General features: G+C 39.0%; 1 protein-coding gene across 1 annotated transcript in view; it reads right to left on the bottom strand.

The window, feature by feature from the left end:
• Nucleotides 1–7,407: 7,407 nt before the first annotated feature.
• Nucleotides 7,408–14,717, bottom strand: part of LOC146612218 (DNA (cytosine-5)-methyltransferase 3A-like) — a 48,816-nt gene continuing 41,506 nt past the window's right edge. The window contains exons 17-23 of the mRNA XM_085343562.1: nt 14,308–14,453; nt 13,802–13,892; nt 13,490–13,638; nt 12,930–13,015; nt 10,269–10,338; nt 8,166–8,284; nt 7,408–8,034 (exon numbers count right to left, since the gene is read on the bottom strand). Of these exons, the coding sequence (XP_085199688.1) occupies nt 7,893–8,034; nt 8,166–8,284; nt 10,269–10,338; nt 12,930–13,015; nt 13,490–13,638; nt 13,802–13,892; nt 14,308–14,453 (803 nt within the window). The 3' untranslated portion in view covers nt 7,408–7,892. The remainder of the gene's footprint in view (nt 8,035–8,165; nt 8,285–10,268; nt 10,339–12,929; nt 13,016–13,489; nt 13,639–13,801; nt 13,893–14,307; nt 14,454–14,717) is intronic.

Below are 14,717 nucleotides of genomic sequence, written 5' to 3'. Positions count from 1 at the left end.
GATGGTGTAGCAAGCCCTCATATTTTAACAGCTAACTCCAGTTTTACATGTTTAAATCAGGTTATTTTTGGACCAATCCACAGTTTTATTCCAGGCAGTATGAAAACTTCCAAAGGTTTTAGGCATTTCTCATGTAAAATTAAATTAATTTATAGTAAGTAACAAATTATTACTCCAAAGACAATTTTATTGAGTAAGGCTGTCCGAGGCCTCTTGGTCCTAAAGGCCCCTCTACTCTTATCTGCTCTGTCCTAAACACGTTTTAACTCATAAAAGTCATAAATAAACACACACAATATTTTCTTTAAATCAGCTGTTGGGTAGCACAGATATAATTACTGTCAGTAATTAACGGCTCATCTGTGACAAAGAAGCAGTCTCTAAGACCTACACCCTCCCTTCCCTCCACACCACTGTATTAATGGTGTGATGTAGTGTGTGAGTGTGTTTCCATCCTTGCGTGCTTGCGTACATGTGTGCATGCAGGATGCGTGCGTATGAGGGTGCGGCAACTTTACTGCAAGGCATGGACTCCTTACACATCCACATCTGATAGCTGATAATGTGATGGATATCCCATTATTACATGTACATCTATTGATACTCACAGGTGCTTTTTTTTTACCCTCCTAAAGCCTGAGGGGACAGCTACAGGCATAATAAAGTCATTACTATATCAGGAGGCCTATAGCTCAGTTACCAGTACGGAAGTTGTCGGCGGTTAGTTATTATTAAACATAGGAGCTTGAGTTGCATGAAATCACTGCACGATAAATAAGGATACACTAAACCTTTAATATAAAATAAAGGTAATTACAAACTTATAACGCAAGGCTTCTTTCGTGGCTACATTGCTCAAATGCTCTTTATTTGATATTTTTCTTGTTCGTCCATAAAATAAATGTAATAAATCCCTCGTAAAAACCAAACGTGCTTTTAAATTGGCGCCAGCCACAATGATTATTCCAATAAATATGGCAATTTTGCTGATTAGCTGTGAACACAGTGAAATGATGACACTTCCACTTGTGCGACTTGACACAAAGAAACCGGTCTCCATCCGGCATGATCGGCTTCACAGCGTTCATTACCGACCTAGAAAAGCGTCCTCTTAACTCTCAGTCCGCCCTCCTCTCCTCTTCCACAATGAGCACCAGTCTGCTATCTAAGTGGCCTCACATTATCATCACACTGCCCTCATGCACGGTGAACGGATGCAGCTGCACTTGTAGGGTGTGTATAGATCACGGGGAGGATGGTATAAACACCAGGTAGGGACCAGACGTGTAGCCAAGGGGCATGGAAACAAAGTCTCCGTGCTCCAGGAGAGGATTTGCACCCCAGACACAGTCACTGCAGCATAGCAGACCTAATAATTCTGACGACGTGGACCACATACCTCCTCTATGGGCCTGCTGCTGCTCCACTCGGATCACTGGATACTTTCTCAACACAATTCAACACAATCCGTGGATGGCACTTCCCAAGGAGATATACACACACACACCAGATGGATACCTTCCTGGCCGGTCCGGGACCATCAGGGGCAGCATCATCACCGTGAAGTCAGCAATGACATGCAAGCAAGACTTCTTATTGTGACTTTCAAAATAAAACAGTTGTTGAGCCCAATGCAACTTCTAGTAAAGTAATGCGAATATAGAGTAGATTTTCATCATGATTTGTATATAATTGATCAGCTGCTACCTAACATCAAGCTCAAGAAAGAAAGAAAGAAAGAAAGAAAGAAAGAAAGAAAGAAAGGGAGTTTTCTACAACTTATTGATGTTAAAAATGTGTTAGAATATATTTTAGAGCAGCTCATGTTTTATAGCTTTATATCAAATGTTATCAAATAAATAAAAAAAACATTGTATGTAGTAATTTTTAGATACATATGATGGAAGACAATAATTTGAGGTAATTCTTTTTTTTAATTATTTTTCAATAACAATATTTGTTTATTTTATTTATTTATTTTTGTCACTGATTCACAAAAAACTCTTGAGTTATAACTAACCAATAACTGCACTAATATTGTCTTTGCATAAAATAACTCAATGAAAATTACCTAACTTATACGATCAGTGTAATTTATATCAGCACCGATATCGAAACGCTATAACTAACTATGATGGTATAGCTACTATATTTTATTTTGTAGGAAAATCAGCACACTTCCGGTGTTTCTGTGATTAACTTGACGCAGCTCGCAGCATCCAGGCCGTGCGACTGTGTGACGCTCCAATCAGCAGCGTTCAGTGAAGGCTTGGTTGCCCAAGCACCCAATTAATTTGGACTTAGGGCGTGTTCACTCAGAGGAGGCCGTACCACTACCAGATCAAGAGGGTGATTATGAAGACAGCAGTACAGCAAGGCTGATTGAAGTACCCTTAGGATTCATAGTTAGTACTAATGTAACGGATTTAAAGGATTATGTATCTTTATGAGGTTCACCTTGAGGTATAAGTAGCTCGTTTACCTTTTGTGCGTTATCTTTCAACGACTTCAGCTTCATCTGCCACAGCTATAAATGAGGTAAAGGGGGGAAAGAAAAAGAAATTCTATTGCAAGCAAGAACATGGTACTAGCAGAAAGTGTAACTGCAGGCGACTCATCAGCTCTGATTGGTGGCTGAATTAGAAGCTGGAGAATGGCAACATGTTCAGGTTTAATGTGATCAAAGGGGAGCTGCAGGCTGTCACCTGTATTTAAAGCAGTGAGTCGTAGTGAACTCAGGTGCCAAGACACTGAGAGATCCTCTGCTGGAGGAGCATGGAAACTGGAGCTGAATATCAATGTTCACGGGCTGCTGACAGTCACAAGCTTATAATTGCCTAATTAAGCAACATTATAATTATACTATGATTTATACTTTTATCATTTTATTCAGTATAATTAAGATATAGTAGGCTATATCTTAATTACAGACTAAGTTACAAATGAACAAATACTGAAAATCATAACATTAATTCACTAATGCAGAACCATTCTTAGTAATATTTGCAGCAGATATGACTTGAAAATATAATAGGAATCACCTCATATACAAGGAGTTCCCACTAAATCAAAAGTACTGATTTAGATATTGCATCATGTATCTCAGAGGTTCTTTTGGGGGGCAGGGACCCCTTGGGGGGGGGGGGGGACCCATTGGACCCAATTATAGTCCTCAGCTGATAAAATGCTGGGTACTTTGTGATGACATGCCACTTTAGCTTGGCTTGCTTCATTGGTTTATATACTAAAACTTGAAGACACACAATAATAATAATAATCATAGACACAGACATAACGTGTAATTTCAGCTGCCCATTTTCACATTAATATGGCAATAAATACATCACTGGCTCTCAAACTCAGCTAATTAGCACAATGGACAAATAATAACAATGGAAGACTAAAATGTGTTGTGTGTCTTCAAGTGCTAGCAAATGAAGCAATGAAGCCATGTCTGGTTAATAAAAATCATTCATACTTTTGAATCACTTTGGCTGTCATGTCCAACAGCCTGTGCCTTACTTACTTGGACACCTTAAAAGTCTAAACACATCTACTGGTTTGACTGTAATGTGACACTGATATTATTTTAAAGTACCTTTGTCATTTATTAGCCACAGTCAGTTTCAGTTTTTGGCCAGATAATGGTCTAACTTTAAAAAAAAGGTGATGGTACATATTTCTCTAACACTTAATTTGGTTCTGGCGTAATTCTGATGCTGAACATCTGAAATATATTTTCTTAGTGTAACGTCAAAAGATACATTTTACAAGATATCAATACATTTAAAAAAAGAAGAAAGACCCATGGTGAATTTTTTTTTGCACAAAAACAATACATTTATTCAAGTGTTCTCCAGCACAAGTACATACGAAGCCTTTATCTTCTCTTTGAACACTAAACAAAGGTATGGGGCAGAGAATGACTGCTACATCTGCTGTATGAACTGGTCTTGAGGAAAACCATACAGGCCATAAAACAGTTATGACAGAAAGAAAGTCACAAAGAGCGTTAACAGTATCACTGAAGTATTGACCTGCTTTGACCAGTAAAATGAAATGCTGTTTCAGATTTTTTTTTCTTCTTTTTTTTAAAAACAAAGAAACAAGTAAGCGTCAGTTCAAAACAACATTCGGAAAACAGACATGGAGAATATTGTGGCATGGAATGTAGGATTAAGAAGCAATGCGCATTAAGCATACATTATGCTACAGTAAAAGTTATTACCATTTTTTTTCTCACACAATTTTCCCACAGATAAGCACCGACTACAGCAATCTCTAGTCTAAAACAATATAGCAAACCTTTCATTATTTGTTATCCTTATTTTTTCAAGTACAAAGTTAAAATACCTTTGTTAATATATTTATATGAGTGAAATAATAGTTATTTTTCATTACTACAAGGAACTTAAAACAGTCATTGTCAAGACATGTTTATTTGTCTTCCAATCAAACACATTTTTCTTGATTAGGTAAAATGTTTAGCACCATCGGAAACGCCTACAATCCCTCTTTTTAAAGTCTTACAAAAAGAAACAGAAGTTTAAAAAAAAAACACCACCGTGTAGGGCTGTGCAGTGAAGTTTAGACCGTCAATCTTAAAGCTGTCTTTAGGCCAATGTTAAGATCACAAAACATCCAATCTGGATTCACTTGAAACAAACAAATAAAAAAACAAAAAAACAAAAAAAGCAGAGTTGGAATCTCTCTACATCTAATGCTTGAAGCTTTGAATGAAATTTGTCAATGATTTTTATTTTCGACCTAAGATTTTCTTTCTATTTGATGATATATATTAGCAAAGAATTATATTTGTACATCTCATTTGTAATTAAAAAAAGAAAAGAAAAAAAATTGAAAACAGCAACCAGAAAACTCTATGTACAGAATGTACAACCATGAATATGACGTTAGGTATTAAAGGTGGAGAGGGGGATAACATCTGATAAAATACAAAGCACGAGAGCTCATATTGAGCCACCATGCATGGACAAAAAGGATGGCAATAAGGTCACTTAAGAAATTAATTACATTAAGAAATTAAATTTCAAATCTTAAATATGATTTAGAGAAGCGATAGCATCTGCTCTTACTCTTTACTCTTTGAGTGCTGACATCAGTGTCAAACACTGTGTCAGGCTTTTGTTTTGACAAACTGCAGCCTAAATCCTCTGTGTTTAGCTTAAGGATTACAATCAAGAGAATTTAGTTTGCGTGTGTAATCCATAATTTGGATCGGCGCTTACAATTTGCCAACGTGACAACTACAATTTATCGAGCAAATGGCAGCGGCCCTACTGTCCTTCACAGGGGACAAAATATTTTTACAAAGCAGGAAACACAGCTTTTTGACGCTGCCTTACATTTTTACAATCTTAATAGCAACAGACATTCCTTGAATTTACGTGGCAACATACTGTATCGCTGCTTCGAAACAGAGAACAATATGGATGATGGAAGGTGAGAAAAGGAGTTGGAGGTTACAAATGACAATCCATCTACTGTACACCGAGTCAAATAACATGGTTTCACATATAAAAAAAATCCATTCTTTCACTTCTATTGGCACAGCCCTACTGTATACAAAAAATATTACACGAGGATTGATCAGTTCACATCATTAAACTAAACGAAAAATAAACCAATTCACAAGAAAAAAAAAAGTTTTTAAAAGAAAAAGAAAGTACGTATAAAAGTGCTTGATAATGTTGATAAAACAGCACAAAATTGCTATAAAAAGGTAGAAGAACTCTGTGAAGCGGCACCATATTGTTGAGTATTTGCACCTGACAGTTATTCAGTTTAGAGAGGTGGAAGCCAAGGAGGAGAGTTACCCGGCCTGGTCGCTCTCCCTCCTTTACAGCGACCACGCTTACTAACAGTTGTACAGTAACGTCATTGTTCATGATGAAACTAGAAAAAAGTAGCTCATCACAGACTTTGATCTTAAGTTTTTTCTTTTGAATGACAGAAAACATCATCTCCCATGTGGCTAGCTTCACTTTCTGTTTGTGCAGATTCAGACAGTGAGCCTGAGTGTAGCAAGGCTGAGATTAGAAGAGCACCAGTACAAACTTGTGTAATAGCTGTAAAAACGCAGAAAAGAGTATAAGCTCTATTTTGCAGTCAAACGTCAGTCAACCGAACGGCATACAACATTATTTTATTTTTTTTTCGTTAAATGTAAAAACGTCAAACAAAAGTTCATCCAGCAACAGGTTAAAACGCTCCGTATTGTCTAAAAATGCATTGCCACATGGGCTATGATGTTTCATATCATCTTGGAGCACCATGGTATTGTAACCATATTACAGTAGTACCTTTATTACCTTCAGTTGTGTATAGAAACTGTAAACAAAGAGGTATATGTGATCTGGTGTTTTGGATTCTCAGAGACACAGCTCTCTTGACACTGAAAGAAACATCCCTGTGAGGCTCAGTAGCTGGAAGCATGGCTGCACTGCAGGTGGGAGTCTCGCAGTACGCTCACACAGCAGAAGCATTTCACATATCTTGAAAAAAAAATATCCTACTTCCTGTCTTTCTGATGTTTCCCAATGTATTCCTATCCCTCTCTCTTACAAGACGTATTTAGCACTCTTCTGTCTTCGTGTCTTGAGAAGAAAGCATAGTCTCAAGTATAGCTTGCACAAACAAATAAACAATACTTGATAACACTGCAGCGGCCCTACTGTAAAATGATATATAAAATTAAATAGAATAAGAATTGCAATTCAAATACAAGAAATAATGTGAAATCTATGTTTCGCTTACAAATTATACCAGAGTATAATTTGAGGATCAAGGCTCTTGTTTCTAGTCACAACATACAGTTGTGGTTCCTAAATTATGAGGTACCGTAAGGGACATTATTACTGAAATGCTCTCACACACACGACTAAAATTTTATCTCTCACACACACTACTGAAACGCTCTAACAAACGCTACTGAAATGTACTCGCACACGCTACTGAAATGCAGTCACACACACTACTTAAAACCAAGGCGTTTCAGCTGGATAGGGCAGTGTTGCCAAATCCTTAGTAAGGAAAGTCGCTATTAGCGTTGTTGTCCTAAAAGTCGCTAGAAGTTGCTAAATATGGTCATTGCCTAATTTGCATAATTGGTCATGCTTATGTAATTGTAACCTATGTTGTAGGAGAGAGAAATAACATCGTGGAAGAGACATAAAGTGGGTAAAAAACCACCCTAAATGGATTAGGAATATATTTAGAACTACAAATTAAATTCTTTGAGTAATTATTGTTTTTTTTAATGTCACAATTCTAACCCTCCTCCTTTATCCGGGCTTGGTACCGGCAAAAGTGACCCAAAAAAGGCACTCTGGCGGAGTTACACACACACACACACTGTGTGTGTTTAAGTAGTTTTAAACCTTGTGATTTACAAAAAGTAAAAGAAGAACTGACTGCGTTAAAGTCAGAGTGGGAGCAGCGGCTTTGCTCATGCGTGATTCATTTGCAGTTTGGATGGGTAGGGATCAGCATCTCCTGCTCTGACAGCAGCTGGGGGCGACTGCTGCCTGTGAGCACTTTGGCATGGGCGAAGTGCCCACGGCAGCACCCGCTGCTTGTTGGGAGTAAGACAGATATGTGCTTTCACGTCAAAAAGTGGTCATAGGTCTTCCTAATAACAAAAGCAAAAGTCGCCAGATTTGTCGCTAGTCGTTTTTTAGAGAAAAAAAGTCGCTAAGGGGGTCTGAAAACTCGCTAAATATAGCGACAAAGTTGCTAAGTTGGCAACACTAAAACACCTTCCTGTTCAGCTGAAATGCCTTGGTGTTCAGTAGTGTGTCTGAGAGCGTTTCAGTAATAATGCCCCTTACGGCACTTCATACTAAATGGTTCTGAGCTAATTTTTTGACTGCTCAGTCACAGGCAAAGTACTCTTTGAGTGGTGCAAACAGGTGGCGGATAACTGGGACGCTCCATGATCTGCCCAGCAGCCTCTGCCTCGCCAGTCGGCTCATGTTGGATACGTCTGTATAGTGGACTGGAAAACCAAAGACCCTGATGTGAGCAACCATCCACACCACACGTGCAACCAGCGAGCAGACAGGGGAAGACAAAGGAAGAAAACCTTGAAATTCTGACCTCTGAAAAAAGCCTACACAGTAGTTGAAATCATTATGTTTACATACCTCTCCATCTCAGTGCACCACAGTATGTCTTCCTTCTCATTCATGTAGACTGGGAAGTGCTGGTCCTTGCCCTGCTTGATGGAATTAGACCTGGTAGTGATAGTCCTCACCTTGCCAAACTGGAGGACAATAAAAAAAAAATTTGTTTATGCCATTTTTATGTCCTTGCTGCGTAACAAACTTACAAAACCTGAGATACCTTTTCTAAAATGTTGAGGTTATCGTGATCAGATAATTTGGTAAACATGAGGTTCCATGTGAAGACCTGTCCCTGGATCTTGGTCCCAGAGTTTTGAGTCTTCAGCTTTGTATTTTTGATCTTTATTTCATGATTCTGTATTGGTTTTAGTCCTCTGTTGTGAGTTTTTCGTGTTCTGGTTTCTTGGTTTTAGGCTGGTTTAAGAATCCCTGGTTATTCCCGCCTCTCGTTTCCTTTTCTGGCCCAGTATTGTTTCCATGTTTGTTTACCGCCCTCATGGTTGTGTCTTCTTTCGTTAAAGTTTTGTTTCCTAGTTTTTTGGACATGGAGTACTTTGTTCTTTGTTGAAGTTTAAGCTCTGCAATAAAGTTGTCTTTTAGTTTAAACTTAGTTTCTGAGTCATGTCAAAGCTGATTTTTTTTGTTAGATAAATTCAATTTGAAACTATTACATCTAGCTGCCACATGGAGCCACCAGTGTGCAGAGTTTTACACTCCTGAATCAAATGAACTGTATTACGAAATCCGAACATGTCACACAGTGGAAATTTGCATTTATCTTTTATATTGGTCTTATTCTGATTCTAGTGTTTATTTGTGAGTGTAGTTTTTATTTGCATGATTTTATTCTGGTTGTATTGCATGTTTTTTCTGTATACTTTATTAATCCTCTGTAAGAAAATTACTCTCTGCATTTAACCCATTCACTCAGTGAAGCAGTGGGCAGCCAATCCAGCGCCCGGGGAGCAGTGTGTAGGGACGGTACCTTGCTCAGGGGTAACTCGGGGTAGCCGTTCGGTGGATTTGAACCCCCGACCTTCCGATCATGTTTTAATCCACTGTGGACTGGCTGGGCATGGGACAAATTAGCTGATAGCGGTCACCTCCTGAGGCATGGGTGTGTCCAAAGGCGGCCTATCAGCTGTTTAAAGGACCTATTAAAAGGAAGCTAGCTGAGCACTGGAAGGAGAGAGGCCCCAGATATGGAGAGGAATGCATGGAGGCCAGCTGATAAAGAGGGACCCGCTGCCTGATCATGGGGGTGCGACACCTCATCTGGAGACAGTCTGGTCAGCGTGACGTGGCGACCCAGTCCCAATAGCAGGAATGGCGACAGTGGGAGACAACATGTGGGATTGACAGCAGGGCAGAGGTATACCTCTGGCTGCATTTGTGAGTAGTGTCTCCACCGTTGTGCAGCCGTGTTGGGAGACGGTCGCCATGGCTATAAGCCAGGCCAACTTCCGGGACGATGGTTCTGGCCCCTGTTTGTTTACTTACAGGGCAATGATGCAAGGGGAGCCGTGGTGGCATTGAGCAACGGACTCCAGTGCAGAATTCGAGCTGGGCAGGGATGTGATGGGACGAGAGGGGGATAGAAGGCTTCTTCTCGTCTTCCTGGGACGAGGCTGGTATGGACCCCGCTCTGGAAGAGGGATTTCTGCCCTGATTGTGAACACCTAACAAACATTCGTCCTTGGCTGTGGGACAGTTACATTGTGTGACGGGGTGGGATTTTAGAGCGCATAGAACATTGCGTTTTATAAGGTTTTTTTGATATTGGGTTTGTTTATTCCTGGGAATTTTAGTACCTCTACAACATTTTATTGCTTATGGCTTTTAGAATTGTTTGTCATTCTTGCTCCCTGGCCTGGAATAAACCCTTTCTGATCAGACCTGCTTCATCTTTGTGCCCTGGGTTTCTGACTCGCTTGCTCCCCCCTTGTATGTAAAGAACCATCCTCTAGTATGACATTCTGCCACACCAGCTTTAGTGTCTCTGATATTCTACTGTATTTAAATTGAATGAATCAGATTAACCAGAGAGATTACAGCTGCCAGACTGAGTTTTTGTGTGCACCGGTGAGCGAACATGATGTGTATTGAAAGACAAGCTGCAAGTACCTTGGCTGTCCTGCCATGTTCTAAACAGTCCTGGAGTTCCAGCCTATCAGTGCACATGGCAGTCAAAGGCCTGAAAGAGAGAATGAACAATTTACACTTTAACACGTTATTTAAATCTAACATGCATTTCATTTTTTTCCTGGTCCCTATATACACTTACAATAGTGGATGCTCACATTAAACTTGGACTAAGTTTCAAACAATTACATAACAGGTCAGGGTATGGTGACACAGTTGTCAGCACCGTCACCTCAAAGCAAGAAGGATGTGGGTTTGAGTTCACCAGCTGGGCGCCACGGACCTTTCTAGATGGACACGGGCTATGGGAGGAACTGGTGATTCTAAATTGTTAATAGGTGTGAATGGTTGTCCGTGTCTCCGTGTTAGGATGGATGGAATGAGTGCAGGTACAAATAACCCTGGTGAGTTCAAATCTTTGTGGACAAAACGTAACAGTCAAAAACAGTCAATTTTCTCATTACTAGGTGTGCAATAAAGCTCATGCTACATTCCTCTGATTACTCTACCTTTTTCTAAGCCCTCCCCTACAACCTTGCATTTAATGCCACATTGCTACGAACTCTGAGTAACTGTCTTGAGCAAAGTCTACAGAAATGCAGACTTGTGAAACTATGGATAATGTCTAGCAGAGAGCTCTTCATGCATTTCATAATGTCACAGTGGGATAGCCTAAGTCTCTGAGTCTGTAAATGTAGACATTGGGATTGAGCCAAGGGAGGAACGGGGCCCAGAAAAAGATAACAAATTATTATTTGAACTGTGAATCATGCAAAGCTACACTAATAGAGTCCAAGAATAAAAATATGGAGCTGGAGGTAGTAAAAGGTCCCATTTACAAATGTGAAAGTAGGGCATAATAGACTGAATTGGATCTGCTATACTACAAGTCTCTACTTCATCGGCCTTTATCTGCAATTTTAAACAAGAAAAAAAATCTCTGCCGGAAGTATGAAATTACTTCTAATCTAGCCACTGAAATCAGTTTCAGTCCATGCCATAATGGCACTTCATTTTGATTCAATGATTTTGGAGATAATCTAATCTAATTTGCTGTTCCATGCTTTGAATGCAGTATTAAGAAAACAGAAGATAATCTGCCAGGACAAGAATAGTTAAAAAAAAAGAAAAAAAAAAAGAAGCCAAATCAATTGGGTATGTATGACTCACTATCACTACCTTATCTATAGTCATAGTAAAAAAGACAGTATGATCCTTAAAATTCTGTTTTCCCATAAATAAACTAAAAATAAAAATAATCTGGTCTTTAGCAGGTCTTAAAATATGATACATAAAACCTCAAAGGGCCTACAAAACACGACGTACCACACTGTGTGACTATCTATTTAACAATCAAAAATCAGAAGCAGTGCGTGAGAAACTAAAGCCACACTTCTTCTTCCACACTGCTTCAACAGGAATTAAGAGAATAAGTAGCAGCCAGGTGCTGCTAATCAAGTTCACTCGATTCATTGATCATCAGCAAGCACGCGCCTCTAAAAAACAAAAGGTTTAGGCAGTTTGTTCATCAGGAACATTCACATGTGTGTTAACACAATGCCAAAGAGGAAAAACATCAGCAATTATTTTCAGCAGAGAAGCTGTTTCCAAATAGTCTGAGGTCTCTCATTCTGCAGTGAGAAATATTATTCACGATCAGAAAACATTCACGACAGCTGCCAATCTCAGCAGTGGCGGGCCATGCAATGCTCAGAGAAATGACAAAAAAACAAGAGCTACGTCTCAGCCTCAACAGGCCTTAATTAGATAGTTAAATTCTACAGTTCAAGACACACTGAACAAATGTGGCTTACTTGGAAGGGTTGTCAGGAGACATCCTCTTCTCTCTAAAAATAATATGGCAGCATACTTAGATTTGCAAAGATGCATCTGAGCAAACCACAAGACTTCTGGAACAATGTCCTTTGGACAGATGAGACCAAAGTAGACGTGTGTGGCTATAATGCACAAAACCAAATACAGCACATCAGCACAAACACCTCATACTAACTGTCAGCATGGTGGTGGAGGGGTGATGGTTTGGGTTTGTTTTGCAGCCACAGGATCTTGGCATGTTGAAGTCATTGAGTCTTTGTATACCAAAGATTTCTAAAGCAAAATGTGAGGCCATCTGTTTGACAACTGAAACTTGCCAAAATGATGTCATGCAACACGATAATAATCCCAAGTACAGCAGCAAATCTAAAACAGAATAACTAAAAAAGGAAATAGCGGAAATGCTATACCACATAAATTTACCATATAAATGCCTGCAAATCTCAATGAACTGGAGGAAGTTCCTCCACAGCAACATGAGAGACGAATAAAGTCATGCAGAAAACAAAACACTTTAAATTATGGCACCTAAAAGTTATAATGAATCACAGGGTGTGATTAGTTTTTCACACACCACTTTTTCTTTTGGGCTTACTTTTCTAAAAACAAGTAATAACATAGTGTAACATGTTCTGTGTTGTTGTTCATTTTTAGTTTGTTTTTGCATTATTTTAAGACTTGATACGGACTAAAGAATTTAGGTTGTACTTTGTTGTAACATGACCATATAATTTGACATAAGCAGTCCCTTTATAGTGTTACTTTTTTGTTAAATACTACTTCTTTTCTCACCATTCATACACCAACCTGTTCATGCCAGGAAGGTTACCCCAGAAGTAACGGGCACGGTGGGCAGCTGACACTTCCTTGGCATCGATCATCACTGGGTTACACTGAAAACAGAGACGAGGAAGAACAAGCACCAATCAGGAAGCAACAAAGGTAAAAAGCTTGTGATTGCATACAGAATAATACAAGTGTAATCACACAACAACAACAATTTTATTATATAGCACAATGTTAATATAACAGAAAAGAGTCAAAATTAAACTTCAAAATTGTCAGTTTCCTCAGTGGACAGTCATTTAAAAAAAAGAGAGTATTCTAACAGCTAATGAGGGCTTCACCTAACAGATAACCAGAAACACCATCTAGGAGTAGATTGCAGCGCATTAAAGATGGCATATTAAACTGTTGAATGAAGATCAAGACGTCAGAGCTCCGTTCTCATAATTTTTGCCTAAAGATAATGAATTATTGCCACAAGGGGGCATTCAAAGCCCAACAATACCCACTTCACCAACGGCACATCATACATCTACCGCCTACAGCAGGTAGAGATTATAAGTATCAGTAAAGAAATTAACCTCTAAAAAGCGAGATATGTCCCTCTTGTCACTGACGCCCATAGCAACCACATTTTCAAAGAGCCAGAAGAAAGGCCTGTCTTCCCCCTGCTTCGGCCGAGCCTCATGGAGCAGTCGGTAAAACTCAAAGAACAGGCGTCCGGTGCCCTCTGTGAGACAGAAAGAGGTATTAAACCAGGTGCTGAAGCAAAGCAAAAGACATAAACTCCTTATATTCTAGTGATTTATTTAGGCCAGTGACTTTATATATGAATGAATTTCCCAACTAATACATTAGCAAAGCAAAAAAGCAGTGGACTCATTTAAACTTACCATACAGACCCTTCCTTGCAGGATTGACTATTGAGAGGTCATTGCATGGGCTTCCACCTATAACTAGATCAAAAGGACCCCACTCGTTTATCTGTATAGAGAAAAGAATCAGAGTCAGGATTAGGGTTATGAACTGAACCAGCAATGTACTCCTAGTGAGTAGTAAATACTAATAAAACTAGCTATACAGATGCTAGAGTTTGAATGTTTTATAATGTCTTTATTGTCTTTTACTCTCCACTCTTGGCTTTTAATATGACAAGGTAAAGTGTCAAAGAAAAGCATGGTCTCACTGTCGGTCATTTGTACATCTGGTAAACAACCATACTGTTAAGCCTTAAAAATATCCACATTTTCTGTTTAGAAGAGTCTGCATTTAATTTCTGGTTTTCCACAATAGAAAATGATATCCAATGCTACTTAGTACAAGCGAGTAATGATATATTTGTAAGTTTGTAGCCATTTGCAAGTTTGGTGTCTCTTTTTAGTAACTTATTCTCACTCACATGTTTGCGCGTGATGTTCCGCACGTCTCCAACGTACATGATGCGACCCTCATGCCGGACGATACCCACAGTGATGGAGTCTTCACACACTTCAGAAGCTATGTAGCGACCCACTTGGATGCCAAGTTCTTTGAGCACCAGCAGTCCTGTGCAGGGTGTAGTTAAAGAATTTTTTTTTAAAAAGAAAAGAAGGAGACAGTCTAAAAAAATCTGTCCACTTAAATGATCTGATCTGAAGAACTGGAGCTATCCCTAATAAATAAATCCTATGATGACTAACACAAATATAGCTAATAGCTATATAGCTAGTATAGCTAGTTATATATGGCATGTGTAGTGACTGATACATGGCAATGTTCTGACTAATAAAGGAAGAAAGTAAATCCATCTAATTTTTTATAACACAAACT

This window comes from Diplotaxodon limnothrissa, linkage group LG19, assembly GCF_057381915.1.
Source record: "Diplotaxodon limnothrissa isolate DT_005_m linkage group LG19, D_limnothrissa_male_GT1.1, whole genome shotgun sequence".
NCBI lineage: Eukaryota > Metazoa > Chordata > Actinopteri > Cichliformes > Cichlidae > Diplotaxodon > Diplotaxodon limnothrissa.
Note: the sequence above shows the minus strand (reverse complement) of the source record. Positions and strands in the feature narration are given on the sequence as shown.